This window comes from Littorina saxatilis, linkage group LG3 (genome assembly GCF_037325665.1).
Source record: "Littorina saxatilis isolate snail1 linkage group LG3, US_GU_Lsax_2.0, whole genome shotgun sequence".
Classification (NCBI taxonomy): Eukaryota; Metazoa; Mollusca; class Gastropoda; order Littorinimorpha; family Littorinidae; genus Littorina; species Littorina saxatilis.
The window spans coordinates 68,249,539-68,264,739 of record NC_090247.1 but is presented as its reverse complement, the minus strand read 5'-3'; the positions used below and the strand labels follow the sequence as shown (position 1 = coordinate 68,264,739).

Here is a 15,201-nt window from a genome sequence, read left to right as displayed (position 1 = left end):
ACAGACACTTGGACACGCACACATGCAGCGACACACACACACACACACACACACACACTCACACGTGCGCGTTCACACACACACACACACACACACACACACACACACATACACAAAAGACAATACAGACGCAGAGTAAGGAATGCCACTTTTTTCACCGTTTTACTTGAGCAGTTTTGTCGATCACAATTTCGTCACAATCTTTCGTTCTTTTTTGGTCACGTGTAAATTTGAATCTTGAATGCGTCAAGTGCCAGCCGATCCTTTTCTTTTGTCCGATGCTATCGTGTGAGTGTGTGAGAGTGGGGTGTAACCCTGTGTGTGTGCGCGCATGCGTGTGTGAGTGTGTATGTGTACATACGAACGTACATGCGTGCATGCGCGTGTTTTCGTGCTTGTTTGTGTGTTCCGAACAATTAAAATGTCATTTACTTAAAACATATTTGGCCCAAAAGCTTAACACTTTTAGAATTTAAAACTTTCTTTTAAAACAAACAATCATTTTCCGCCGAAAGCCGTCCACAGTAAACTTGAGCAAAAGACACCACAGCGACTGAAGTTGGTAGAAGACGACGAATTGTCCCTGTTTCCCCCGAAACCAGACAATTTGCTGAAAGTCTGGCACACAAACGATTCACTGTTAGAACACAGCGACGTGTACAGGCCTAGTCATCTGCCGATCAGACCAGCATTGTCTTTCACTTGCGGCTGTGACCCGGTGGGCGTGGCTTGTTGGCATGGAAACGGTGCATATCTCTCGCAGCACGCACCCTCCCAGTGACTGTAACAGCGACAATGGTAGTCCCGGAACGGGGAGTCGCGTGGTGTGCATTTGTCCGACAGGCTGACGGCTTCCGTCTCCGGGATCAGGACGTCCTTAGAGTTGTGAACACACCTGAAAGAAAAAAGTATGGGATACTTTTAATCTGACCGTTTGGTTAATTTGACGAATCTGGGGAATCCACTGTACCGTAATATAGGCGCATACGGCACGATTTACTCGAAAACCCACCACAAGTGTGTTAATTAATGCAATCAAAGTGAGCGAATGCGGTTCAGGCCGCTGCCTCTCTCGGGTGTTGAAAACAAAAAGTAGACAAGAATCGCCGCCTGGCGGAAAAATGGGAGCATTATCAGAGCTTGAAATGGAACCAGATGAAACAGGAGGTAATGTTGGCATGTGGACAATCAAATGGGCTAAAATAAGCAGAGGCACTTCTCTCAATGGTCTAAAGCCTGCTCCCCAGAAAATATTTTAAAACAGGAACCAACCCTAATCAAGCTGGTGCATTCTGAGCACAACTGGGAACATGATTCAGGAATTTAGTGAAGAGGAAGCCAAGCTTTCATAGGAGGAAATCCTTCAAAGCGAGGACGATTTCAAGCCCTACCATTTACCAGGATGCTTTAGTTTAAAATCTCCCGAAAACAACGACCACAAACCTACCACTCTCCGCCCTTCTCTGTCACTGCACTGAACGAGTACCTTCCTTGTCCACGATCAAGGCTATCACTGGGCTCAAAAAACAAGACTGTCACAACCATCACAACTACAACGTAACCCGACCCAAGTCTACAGTGGAACCCCCCTTTTAAGACCTCACACAATCTGGGAATATCAGGTCTTAAAAAGGAGGGAGTCTTAAAATGGGGGTAAATTTACACAGGTTATCAATAGAACGTCTGCAAAAACTAGGTCTTAAAAGGGAGGAAGTCTTAAATTGGGGGGTCTTAAAAGGGGGGTTCCACTGTATTGGTATAAATGCAGCCACTTCACCCACCTTCCATGACCCCCACATAGAGCCTGACTGCAGTCGGACGTGAAGTGGGTCAGGTTGCGAACAAAGGGCCCCAGCACGTTATGCACGTAGTCGTGCAGCTTGGTGCACTGGTCGCTGACCCGGTAGTAGGAGGAGCTGCCCCACAGCACGATGCCTGACGCCCCCATGTCCGCTGGCACACCCAGCGTCACTTGCAGATGGTCCTGGGTTAACAAATTAATACACAAATTCACACCTTTTCCAGCTCAGGGTTAAAATCATGATACACAATTCTGGATCAGATATATTCAAAACTGATAGTGGAAGAACAGAAGCATGTTGTGCGTACTTATTTTTGGTAGCATAGGTTGTTGGTACGTTTTGAGAGGACTCTTGAAAGTTGAATCACATAATTATTTGTTATGCAGCTGGGGGGTAGGGGAGTGTTAGGGCGAGGAAGGGAGTTATTGTGTTCTTGAAGAATTGATGTGAACCTTACTGTACCTGTTTTGTTGTTGTTTTTGTTTATGTGGTGTTTTTTGTAGGGGGGGGGGGGGGAGTAAACACAGCTTACCTCCATGAAGAAGACGTGAGGTCCTTGGTTTATGTTGCTGTAGGGGTAGATGACGGTGTTGGGAGGGGAGAACTTGTCCTGGATCCTGACGGCCTCCGCCACCTCCCTGACCACCCGGGATGTCTTCTGCTCCACGTGCTGGTCGGGGTTCCCCAGGTAGATGGTGGGGTACAGTCCTGTGGCCTTGGTCCACAGCCACCACATTCTAAGGCAAATACCGGAATAACATGTTCAACATCTCACGAATATGTTCAAGTCTATTCTCTGGGGCGGAGGTGATAGAGCGAAGTCGGTAGCGGCGTTGGCTTGAAACCGGTTTGTCGCTATCGGCGTGGGTTCTGCCCTATCACGTTCTGTGATTGGTTTTATGTGTTTGGTTGGTCTCTTCTTTTGGTAGTGCAATAGCGTTAATTATGGATTGTTGTTATCATCATTTGCATGGGGACTTGTCTGTTAGTCCAAACAGTGATATGGTTATTGTGATATTCTTGGCTGCACTTTAACATGGAATGTATGTATGTATGTATGTATGTATGTATATATGTAGGTATGTATGTAGGTATGTATGTAGGTATGTATGCATGTGTGTTGGTGTGTCGGTGTGTCAAGTGTGCAAGTAAAAAGGGTATTGTAGTTGTACATATATTACTTTAGATATTTTTTTGTTATCATGGGTTTTATGAATTTTCTTCTCTTATTCTTTTATAATTATTAATTAATGACCTATATGTGCTGATGACCAATTTAATTTCCTTTGTTGGATCAATAAAATGTTATGAGTTATGAGTTATTTATTTCTTCAAAGTCAACTTTGTGCACACTCTCCTCGGTGTTCGAACACCCCTGTTCACGTGCGTGTGCACGATAAACATCCCAAGTTTATAGCGAAAGTCTCAGGACTTGGACACATGAATATACGCATGCAGGAAAAAGAATTGAAGGAAATAAATTCGGTAGAGCCGTACTGTACTGCAGCTGGCTTTCCCTAGGGAGTAAGCTGCCCAACTCTCTATGAGGGTAACCTCACAGGACATCTTCTTCTTCTTCTTCGTTCATGGGCTTAGACTCCCACGTTCACTCATGTTTTTATCACGAGTAGATTTTTACGTGTATGACCGTTTTTACCCCGCCGTTCAGGCAGCATACGCCGATTTCGGGGGAGGCATGCTGGGTATTTTTGTGTTTCTATAACCCACCGAACTCTGACATGGATTACAGGATCTTTTCCGTGCGCACTTGGTCTTGTGATTGGGTGTACAAACGAAGAGGGTTAAGTCACTAGCAGGTCTGCACATAAATTGACCTGGGAGATCGGGAAAATCTCCACTCTTAACCCACCAGGCGGCAGCGACCGGGATTCGAACTCACGACCTCCCGATTAGGAGGCCAATGTCTTACTACCACGCCACCGCGCCCGTCAGTGGACGATAATAATTATGATACCTTATCCTTATCCGTTTTCCATACGATAGTTTCTCGTCGATTCTGTTTTGTCGTCAATTTCTTCTTCGTTCTTCCTCTGTAAACCGTCACAGAACAGAACTGGGCTTTTACATGCGCTGAAGACATTCTTCAACATTGACACATACCAAAATTCAACAGCCTAGCAACTTTCAGGGCAGATTGGCCATATTTTGATGAGCTGATTTCGTCAATCTGTCAAATAGAACTCAGAATCTGCAGTCAGGTTCTTGCGTTTTGGTGTGTGTGAAAGGACGCTCTTCTCACATGTAAAAGCCTGTTTACATCTCCGGTGGTTTACGCGGGGAGGAAGCTATGTTTAAAGCCGAACATCCGTCTCCCGGGCACAAAGCCTTGTTCTAGTAGAAATCACAGAGCTAAATTAAGCTTTACCAGCGACACTAAATGAAGTCCAGACACGAACAATCAGAGCTGCATCTGTTGCACCCATATACCAGCGGATGTTGCTTGAAAAGAGCATAATCCCTTCCAAAAAAAACCATAAAATAATAAACAACAATGTCGTCACCAGAAACGGAGACACACAGACAAAGGAAGATAACCCGGTTTCGACTATCAATTATCTTCAGTGACTTCTCCTTTTTGTTTTTCGTTACTCCTGTATTGTGTGTCTTGGTCTGTGGTTCACGAGTCCATTTGAAGTCTTTCTCGCCTGCATTCTCTCGTTTCGTACCCTTAACAGATTTTCCTCCCTAAGGAAGGAGGCAGTACTCACCTGTCGTTCTGTGCAGGTGAGCTGTTGCCCGCCCATGCCCTGGGGTGGAGGTAGTAGCCCCAGTGTCCGCCCGGCATCAGTTCTTGCCCGATAGCCAGCTTGCCCGACATCACTCTCCTGCGGACAATCACTGGTCATGTACACAGATGTTAGATACACGTGCATATCTATACAGTGGAAGCCCCCCCTCCCCTCGTAAGGCCTTAAAAAATATGAAAAAGCAGCTAATAAAATGAGGGAGTCTTAAAATGGAGGTCAATTAATATTTCTGAACACAAAATCTGAACAAGTAGGGTCATAATAGGAGGGGGTGGTCGTCTTTAAACGGAAGATGGGGAGGGGTGAAAAGCAGAGGAAAGAGGAGGGGGGGGGGGGTGGGGGGTCCAATGTAGAGACACATTAATATAGATCTGAGGTAAAGAAGAAATTATGTGTGTACACTATTACAAATACGTGGTCATCATTTGTGGCAAATGGGACAGTGTTTACTCAAACGATTTCTGCATTACATACTTGCTCAGCTGTCTATAAAATATGGTATAGATTTAGAGGCACTTTATGTCGGTTTAAATGTGCACTCTGAAACATTGAAAACAATCCAAAGAACGACAAGAATAAACTCTTGTCTGTTTGACTTAAAAATATCAGCGGGGGGGGGGAGGGGGGGCATTTTTGTTATGGAATATTGATAATTACTTGCTCTAGTTTACACAGCTCAAGAGTATGTCAGTTTCGACAAAAAGAGGCCGACATCTCCAAGACGCATTTACCGGGTACTACTGTTTCTTTTCTTTGCAAGTACAAAAGTACATAGAGATTCCACAATGTTCTATTTTTAAATCACGCTACTTTCTTTGTTTATTGGAGCACCGACGGGGTCCCGGTCAAAAAGATATATTTGCATCCTAAAACAGCAGAGACAAAGAAGTACCTGATGTTACAATCTGTGCAGCTTTACCTGCGAAAAGAGGACACCGTTGGAACATGCTAAAAGTGTCCTTACATTAGAGGTGACCTTTCATGACAGGTATATGAGCTTATATTCTGGTCAAGATAATAGACAACGGGACAACAGAAAGTGTCCTTTAATATGAGGTGCCCTTTCATATGAGGGTCTTACGTGACAGGTACAGGGGCGGACCTAGTTGTGGATAAGGGGGGGGTTCCAAAGCGGAGCAGGGGTCCAGGGGCCGCTCAGGCCCCGGTGGGGTCCATGGGCAAAGCCCTGGTGGGGGGTCTGGGGGGCTTTGCCCCCCAGATGCTGAAGGAATTTTATTTTTTTAGGTCAATCGGAGGCCTCTCGTGGAAGATAACAAGGTAAAGAAACAAACGGATGGGGGGTGGGGGGGGGGGGGTTCCGGGCACCCAGGAACCCCCCCCTAGGTCCGCCCCTGAGGTACCACTTGTTAACTTTAACAGACAAACACAATTGGTGCAGACTCGAAGTTTCCAGTCTCCACGTCTTCACTCTCGAAGATGACAAAAGAAAACAACCCTTGCCAGCGACGGAGCTAAGCATTGAGAACATGATTCAGTGATCATGCTATCATGCTTTGAAAATCGATTCTTTTGAAAGACTGTGTTTGACGCATTCCAAGAATGGCCTATATTATCATAGAAGTGGTAAAAAGGGTCCTATCAAAAAACGATCACGCATTCGTATACATGGAACAAGAACAGAACTCTAAAACATGGACACGGATATGGACCCCAGCCGATCAACACTACAGTATGAACAAACCTGGCTCCTTCTTCCCACTCCTTGGCGGCTTCCTGCTTAACCCTGGCAATGGGCCAGTCCGGGTGTTGCTGTTCAACCAGCTTGACCGACTCCCGCTGGTACACTGCCAGGCTGCCGAAGTTGGTGATGTAGTTGGCACGCCAAGACTCAAAGTCAATGATCGCCAGACCCTTGAAATCCTGTTTCCGGTTCCGGCTCAGGTCCTCTCTGGTCTTAGCGAAGGTCGAGTCGTTGAACAGCTTTGAAGACAGAAAAGGATAAGTTATCATACACGCATGGGAACGAGCTAGTTAAAGAAAAAAAACCAATCCACAATAACAACATTGATTGAACAAGAAGAGCAAACGCTCGATCGAGTCACTTTCGCAGTTCTGAATATTATATGAGGCATCAGATGGACAGGAAGAAATTGCTATTCACAACACAATGAGTCACGTTCACATAAAATTTGAGCCCGGTCACTTTTATAGTTTCCGAGAAAAGCCCAACGTTAAGTTGTGTGTTGCCGAACAGAAAAGGCTAGTTATCTCCCTTGTTTTTCTGATAACGTTCGTAAAAGGCTACAGATGTAAATACTTTGATGTAAAGAATAATCCTACAAAGTTTCAATCACATCCGATGAACTTTGTCAAAGATATAAAATGTCTAATTTTTCCTTTGACGCTGACCTGTGACCTTGAAAAAGGTCAAAGGTCAACGAAACCATCGTTAAAGTGTAGAGGTCATTGGAGGTCACGACTAAACAAAATATGAGCCCGATCGCTTTGATAGTTTCCGAGAAAAGTCCAACGTTAAGGTGGTGTCTACGGACGGCCGGCCGGACGGCCGGCCGGACGGCCGGCCGGACAGACTAACACTGACCGATTACATAGAGTCACTTTTTCTCAAGTGACTCAAAAACCAATATAAAACAAACAAATAATTTGTGTCGTGAGTTTACACCATATAATTAAAGGGAATAAACTTCATCATTGTTCCATTTTCATAGTAAATGTGAATCAGTCGGATCGGGTGATACTTTCAATGTCTACATTATCTCACGCCTGAAAAGTGGCGCGGATGCAAAAACAGAGTAAGGACATTTTCTTTGATGAAACCCTGACGCCAAGAATAATAATTCGAGTTGTCTATATATATCGACAAGGAGATATTTTTCAAAAGATTGCACTTTGTCTATATCGACAAGGGTATTAATTGTTACTTTGTCTATATATAACGACAAGGGGATTTTTTTCAAAATGAAAAAAACGTCTAGAGATAGCATACTAAAGAACTCTCATGGGAAGTTTCATGAAGATCGGTCCAGTAGTTTCTCTGAATCGCTCTACACACACACACACACACACACACACACACACACACACACACACACACACACACACACACACACACACCACACCCTCATCTCGATTCCCAGTCAACGTCCTAACTTGACTAAATGTAACAAAAAGAGCGACGACGACAACAACAGTAACAAAAGAATTCACCTGAGGAAGACCCCCTTCAATGGGCCTACTGCCGGAGTACCTGGGCCACCTGCCCGTCTTGTAGAGGGTCTGCACCTCATCGCCGATGAAGCTCCGCCCTGTGTTGAACACGATGCCGTACTCGGAGAAGTTCATGTGCACTCCCTTGCGCTCACACGGGTCCGGGTGGTTCCACACTACCCGGAATGGCGTGTCGGGTGGGGGCAGCTCTCCGGGGCACTGTGACCCGGTGGGTAAGGTCGGGATGGCTTTGATGTCGGCCAGGAAGGCTGAACACGACAGGAGCGCGCTGAGTGCCACAGCCAGCAGAGTCTGGAGATTCTGTAGCGACGATCTCGAAGCCATCGTTGCTGTGCGACCGATGAAGTCAATCTTTCGGCCTGAAAGTAAAAGATCGACAATGAAAGCCAGGAAGCAGTTATCACCGAAACTACTCTTTCGCACTTGGTTCAACACGTTCTGAAATTATCACAGACAAAATACCAGCAACATATTAGTGAAGTTGATTTTCGGGTTCGATCGCTGTCGGATGTCATTAAGTATATAAATTCGTACTTGCAGTACGGTACCATGCATATGAAAATTGAGCGGAGTGTGGTATCCTATAATTTTCTCATTAATCGTATCCAGTTCAGAATAATGATAATTAAGAATACAAATTCAAGCCAGGTACTCCAAAAAACTGAAAGCTGATACGGAATAGGATGTGAGTGTGGTACCATATGACTGTCTCATATGACACAGCTAGTTTTATATCTGTCGTGAGTTCAAATCTCGATCGCGGCCGCCTGGTGGGTTCAGGGTGGAGATGTTTCCAGTCTCCCAGGCAACGTATGTGCAGACCTGCTACGTTGAAGTTAATAAACGCCCAAAATAATGAAGTCATTCGGTCGACAGATGTAGAAGTTATTAGCTTTTTTGTGGGTTTAATGTTTTTGGTTCACTCTATAACTAACAAACCACACACACACACACACACACACACACACACACACACACACACACACACACGGATACGGAAACTCAGCGTGTAATACGGTATGGCTTCAACACCCATTTTAGAATTTAAAGACAAATCCGAATGTACAGTGCACATAAACCCCTTTTGCAGTGTCAAGCAGCGAAAATCAATATGGTACCATACGAGTGTCCATTTTTTCTCATTACAAGAAGGGCAAAGCCCATACGACTCACATTCTTTACACATTTTTCCTACCAAAATACATGTGACCTTGACCCAAGGTCAAGGTCATCCAAGGTCATGCAACACAAAGCTGTTAATTCAAGACATAGGAAGTACAATGGTGCTTATTGGCTCTTTCTACCATGAGATATGGTCACTTTTAGTGGTTCACTACCTTATTTTGGTCACATTTCATAAGGGTCAAAGTGACCTTGACCTTGATCATATGTGACCAAATGTGTCTCATGATGAAAGCATAACATGTGCCCCACATAATTTTTAAGTTTGAAACAGTTATCTTCCATAGTTCAGGGTCAAGGTCACTTCAAAATATGTATACAATCCAACTTTGAAGAGCTCCTGTGACCTTGACCTTGAAGCAAGGTAAACCAAACTGGTATCAAAAGATGGGGCTTACTTTGCCCTATATATCATATATAGGTGAGGTATTGAATCTCAAAAACTTCAGAGAAAATGGGAAAAATGTGAAAAATAGCTGTTTTTTAGGCAACATTTATGGCCCCTGCGACCTTGACCTTGAAGCAAGGTCAAGATGCTATGTATGTTTTTTGGGGCCTTGTCATCATACACCATCTTGCCAAATTTGGTACTGATAGACTGAATAGTGTCCAAGAAATATCCAACGTTAAAGTTTTCCGGACGTCCGGACGGACGGACGGACGGACGACTCGGGTGAGTACATAGACTCACTTTTGCTTCGCATGTGAGTCAAAAATGACAAGATAACGGGGATGGTACAGAGGAACCCCCCCTTTTAAGACCTCCAACAAATCTGAGAAAGTCAGGTTTTACAAAAGGAGGGAGTCTTGAAATGGGGGAAAATTTACAGAGGATATGAACAGACAATCTGAGAAAACAAGGTCTTAAAAAGGAGGAAGTCTTAAAATGGGGGTAAATTTACAGAGGTTTTGAACAGAAAATCTGAGAAAACAGGGTCTTAAAAGGGAGGGAGTCTTAAATTGGGGGTAAATTTACAGAGGATATGAACAGACAATCTGAGAAAACAAGGTCTTAAAAAGGAGGGAGTCTTAAATTGGGGGTAAATTTACAGAGGTTTTGAACAGAAAGTCTGAGAAAACAAGGTCTTAAAAGGGAGGGGGTCTTAAAAGGGGGTCCAACTGTACATACGGGTAAACTACCTAGGAACAGTATGCAACAAAACTTAATTAATATGGAAATGCATCCGAGCGTGGTGCTTTATGGCAGTCTAATTTTTCACATTCATATTAAAATCTATATATTTTGCGGATCAGGTGTGTCGTTTCCAATACGCCGAGGATTTGTTTTATATGAGAGCCTGTCATTTGGGGAGGTGTTATGCGGAAGGTAAATAATGGATGAACAACCAAAATGTCAGTGTCATAGCATGTCGACTTGAATTACTGAATGATGGGGGGAAATAACTAACAGGTCTCCTTTGGAATAACTATGTGTGGACATTGTATAGGTACGCGCTTGATTCATCGCTTATAGTTACACATTTTCCAACCTCTCATTCGATTTCGAAAGTTCAACATCAGTGCTATATGCAAATCCAACATCCCAAAATGTGTCAAATGCCGTCCATACCTCAGCACGAGACGGGAATAGCCCGCAAGCGACAGTGAGAAGTCAGTATGCTTATTTCTCTGGCCTGCAGGGCATCCACCATACACAGAACTCTCCGATACAATGATCTTCTTCAAGTGTATTCCACGCCCTAATGTCTTCCAAGATAAGCATTACAGCGAGGCATATGACCATACAGATTAAACTTACGAAACAGGAGCACGTGCACCTGGTTGTACGTTTTTATCTTTGGTGTGCACTGCCGACATGTTGCCCTTTTTACAATAAAAACTATTGTTCCTTCCAAGGGCAGATATTCAGATAAGATGTCCATTGCCTTGACCGATAAGAGACAAAGACAATAGTTCCAGCACTTTAAACGAAAACGAAGAAACTAGTATCTGCTTTGTCGGTTTGTGGTCCACGGCGCGACCCACTTTGATTGGCTGTCAAATGTCGGTAGTTCACGTAACTAACGTAAGTTGTTATCTTTACAGTCGAACCTGCCTATAACGACCACCTGCCCATAACGACCACCTGCCCATAACCACCACCTGCCCATAACCACCACCTGCCCATAACCACCACCCCAAAGGATCCCCGACGGGTTTTACGTGTGTATTGTAACGTGAATCCACGGTTAAAGATACGTTTTACATTTGTATTGGATACATATAGATACACAATACATACACACGCAAGCACTCCCTAAAACCTACCCACCCACACACACCCACACCCCCCCACACACACACATATATCTATAGATATATATATACACACACACACACACACACACACACACACACACACACACACACACACACACACACACACACTGTAACGCAGATACCTGAACATATATGCAATTACAGATGCTTACCTGTTCGTGCAGACCCTCTAGCTACGTAATCATGATAGACGCGCTTACACTTTTACTTGTAGATGGAACAAGTACATCCTTTTTGCTTGGTTGATGGATTGCTTTTTAATCCATAAGGACATAGGCTTTAGGCACACACACAAAAACACAAGCTGGCTGCTTTCCCCGCAGAGCGGGCATTTTTTCCCACTTGATTAATCTTAGAAATGACACCTAGATGTCAATCTGCCAAAATGGACGCAAAAAAACCCAAAAAAAATCTCATTCTGCACATAAAGCAGCCAGACTGAAGAATGTTGGTATTTGCCCAAGTGGAAGAATAGCTAAAGTGCTTAAAAAAGCCTGGACGGATCTGGGATTATTTACAGAACACTGTACACAGGAACTCTCTGAATTGATGCGTTCTACTTTTGACCACACTTTCTGTAACCGGTTTTGATGAACGTGTGACATAGTGCATAGTTCTACTAGCATAATAAGTAGTACAAATCGTAAACACATGTGTTCATCATAGTACATCATTATAGAGATCCAATAGCAAACGTAGCACACATGGTAAACATTAGTGTTCATTTGAACACTTTTGCCAGTATAACTATGTACTATGTCACACTGTGTTCACACTATGTTCACAACTTCATGGTTACAGAAGTGTGTTTAAAAAGTGGAACACGCCAGTTCAGAGTGAAGGACGGCGTTTTACACATAAATGTCACATAGTCGGTCTACTTTTGTGTCAAGCATTGTCAAAAGGGCTGCATTCTAGAATATTGATTTTGTTTAATTCAAAGTGAATGTTTCCTCTCCTGTCTATATAGTTCCAATCGTTATACGATTTCTTGCGGTTTCTATTAACCAAGCAAACACGGGGGAAAAAAGGGGGAAAATAAACAGATAAGCAATCCCTTTGAAATTCCTTGCGACTCCGTAAGCAAAGAAACTAACAAACAAGGGTAAGAGGAGAAAAGTACAGTGACTACGCACTCAAAACCTGCATCATACAAAATGTTACGACGTACCTTATACCGAAGCGCGGGATGCGACCGGTCAGTAGTCTCGTGCTCTCTCCTTCCTACTGTCTCCGGGCCGTGGGTCGACTGCAAAGTGACTTGCTTTGGATGTCAACCTACCCTTAGTAGTTTTTATATTTAGTCAAGTTTTGACTAAATATTTTAACGTAGAGGGGGGAATCGAGACGAGGGTCGTGGTGTATGTGTGTGTGTGTGTGTGTGTGTGTGTGTGTGTGTGTGTGTGTGAGTGTGTGTGTGTGTGTCTGTCTGTCTGTGTGTGTGTGTAGAGCGATTCAGACTAAACTACTGGACCAATCTTTATGAAATTTGACATGAAAGTTCCTGGGTATGAAATCCCCAGACGTTTTTTTTCATTTTTTTGATAAATGTCTTTGATGACGTCATATCCGGCTTTTCGTGAAAGTTGAGGCGGCACTGTCACGCTCTCATTTTTCAACCAAATTGGTTGAAATTTTGGTCAAGTAATCTTCGACAAAGGCCGGGGTTTGGTATTGCATTTCAGCTTGGTGGCTTAAAAACTAATGAGTGAGTTTGGTCATTACAAATCTGAAAATTGTAAAAAAAATATTTTTTTTATAAAACGATCCAAATTTACGTACATCTTATTCTGTATCATTTTCTGATTCCAAAAATATATAAATATGTTATATTTGGATTAAAAACAAGCTCTGAAAATTAAAAATATAAAAATTATTATCAAAATTAAATTGTCCAAATCAATTTTAAAACACCTTCATCTTATTCCTTGTCGGTTCCTGATTCCAAAAACATATAGATATGATATGTTTGGATTAAAAACACGCGTGCTATCCTTCTCAGCGCAAGTACTACCCCGCTCTTCTTGTCAATTTCACTGCCTTTGCCGTGCGCGGTGGACTGACGATGCTACGAGTATACGGTCTTGCTGCGTTGCATTGCGTTCAGTTTCATTCTGTGAGTTCGACAGCTACTTGACTAAATGTTGTATTTTCGCCTTACGCGACTTGTTTTTTTTTTTGCAGGGCTGTGTTTCAGGAGGAAAATTGCAAAACTGAAAGAAATTTAAAGCGACAACCTTATTAACAGGTTTACCTCCCGAGGGCACATCACAAGATGTAACTATTCTGTCAAAAGCATGATAAAGATGATAAACACTTCTCCGCCCCCCCCCCCTCCCCCCTCATGTTCCCCTCCCCCCTCCTTTCTTTCACTCGTCTATTTGTTGCTTTCACTACCCCCTACCCCCTTCCCCACCCTATACTTCTTCTTCTTCTTCTTGGCGTTCGCAGAGGTTACACAATCAGTCCAGCACTGGTGATAAATGTTGTCGTTTTCTCCAACTCCTGTCGACTGCCGTATAGTTTGGTCTGCAAGGGAGTTGGTGACGGCCACACTTCTTTTCGTTCCTCATCTAGTAAGGGACATCGCTGTAAGATGTGTTCCGCTGTTTGGTCCTCTTGGCCGCAGGCACAGGTTGGTGATGGCGCCAGCTTGAACTTTCGGTTCATGTGAGCATTGAGCCTGTTGTGGCCAGTACGCAGCCTGATGAGGTTGACTTGCTGCTCTCTGGACATTGTGTGGTAGTCATCTCTGTTTGTCCTTGGCCTCATCAATGCCTTGATGATTGTCTTCTGCTCACTAAAGCTGACACTGTTTTCAGGTTGGTCTTCCACGGCTCCTTCTTTTGCCAGCTCATCTGCCCTTTCATTTCCTGGTATCCCACAGTGTGCTGGTATCCACCCACCCTATACTGACGGATATTCCTTTCTCAACGTTAACCCACCTGCCCCGCCCTCCCCCTCCCCCCCCCCCCCCCCCCATTCGTCGCGTCATCATAGATCCTAATTCGTCCATCAACACACAACACAGTGCCTCACCCCCCCCCCCCTTCCCAATTGTTGTTTTGACACTCCCCACACACCCCTCCCTCATCCCCACCTCTATTTTGGTAGGTATTGTTACGCACCGGTCAGTTACATCCGGCCGCCTTGTCGCATCTTCATCGATCCATAGCATCTACCCTCTCTCCCTTCCTCGCTCCACCTTCTCACCCTCAACACCTTTGTAATTATTTTCCGTCTGAACACATAGAAAACCCGTGGATCGCACAAAGAACAACGGTTTCTACCTACCGCCCGCGGGATTAGTAGAAGCGGCGACTCGGAGTGTCATTTGAAGGCTTTTTGTTTCACCTGTCCTGTGCTGCCTGACCATAGCACTGTGAATCAGGCTGACCAGATAGGGCGGGGATGTAGCTCAGTCGGTAGCGCGCTGGATTTGTATCCAGTAGGCCGCTGTCAGCGTGAGTTCGTCCCCACGTTCGGCGAGAGATTTATTTCTCAGAGTCAACTTTGTGTGCAGACTCTCCTCGGTGTCCGAACACCCCCGTGTGTACACGCAAGCACAAGACCAAGTGCGCACGAAAAAGATCCTGTAATCCATGTCAGAGTTCGGTGGGTTATAGAAACACGAAAATACCCAGCATGCTTCCTCCGAAAACGGCGTATGGCTGCCTAAATGGCGGGGTAAAAAACGTTCATACACGTAAAATTCCACTCGTGCAAAAAACACGAGTGTACGTGGGAGTTTCAGCCCACGAACGCAGAAGAAGAAGAAGAAGGCTGACCAGATTGCGAGACTTGACTTTTACAGACACAAAGACTTTTGCATTCACAACCAAGGACACGCAAACAGATTTAGGCAGACTAGACATATAGATGGACAGAATCAGACAGATGGGCAGACAGACAAAAAGACATATGGACAGAATGATAGACATACAGGTGGACTGACACAC

At 44.3% G+C, this 15,201-nt stretch overlaps 1 protein-coding gene and 1 long non-coding RNA gene across 3 annotated transcripts in view; both read right to left on the bottom strand.

The window, feature by feature from the left end:
• Window positions 1–9,676, bottom strand: part of LOC138963077 (uncharacterized) — a 32,477-nt gene extending 22,801 nt beyond the window's left edge. The window contains exon 1 of the long non-coding RNA XR_011454704.1: window positions 8,954–9,676. This is a non-coding gene — a long non-coding RNA (uncharacterized lncRNA). The remainder of the gene's footprint in view (window positions 1–8,953) is intronic.
• Window positions 137–12,525, bottom strand: LOC138963075 (hyaluronidase conohyal-P1-like). Of its 2 annotated transcripts, none has more exons than XM_070335080.1 (7): window positions 12,414–12,525; window positions 7,760–8,139; window positions 6,273–6,511; window positions 4,532–4,648; window positions 2,335–2,539; window positions 1,782–1,984; window positions 137–895 (listed from the first exon to the last, which is right to left on the bottom strand). In XM_070335080.1, exons 2-7 carry the CDS (start codon window positions 8,102–8,104, stop codon window positions 670–672), a joined length of 1,335 nt encoding a protein of 444 aa, XP_070191181.1. In that variant the 5' UTR covers window positions 8,105–8,139; window positions 12,414–12,525; the 3' UTR covers window positions 137–669. The 2 variants fall into 2 exon arrangements, with proteins under 2 accessions (XP_070191181.1, XP_070191180.1); XM_070335079.1 differs by lacking the exon at window positions 12,414–12,525 and adding an exon at window positions 10,533–10,665.
• Between the last annotated feature and the right edge of the window lie 2,676 nt (window positions 12,526–15,201).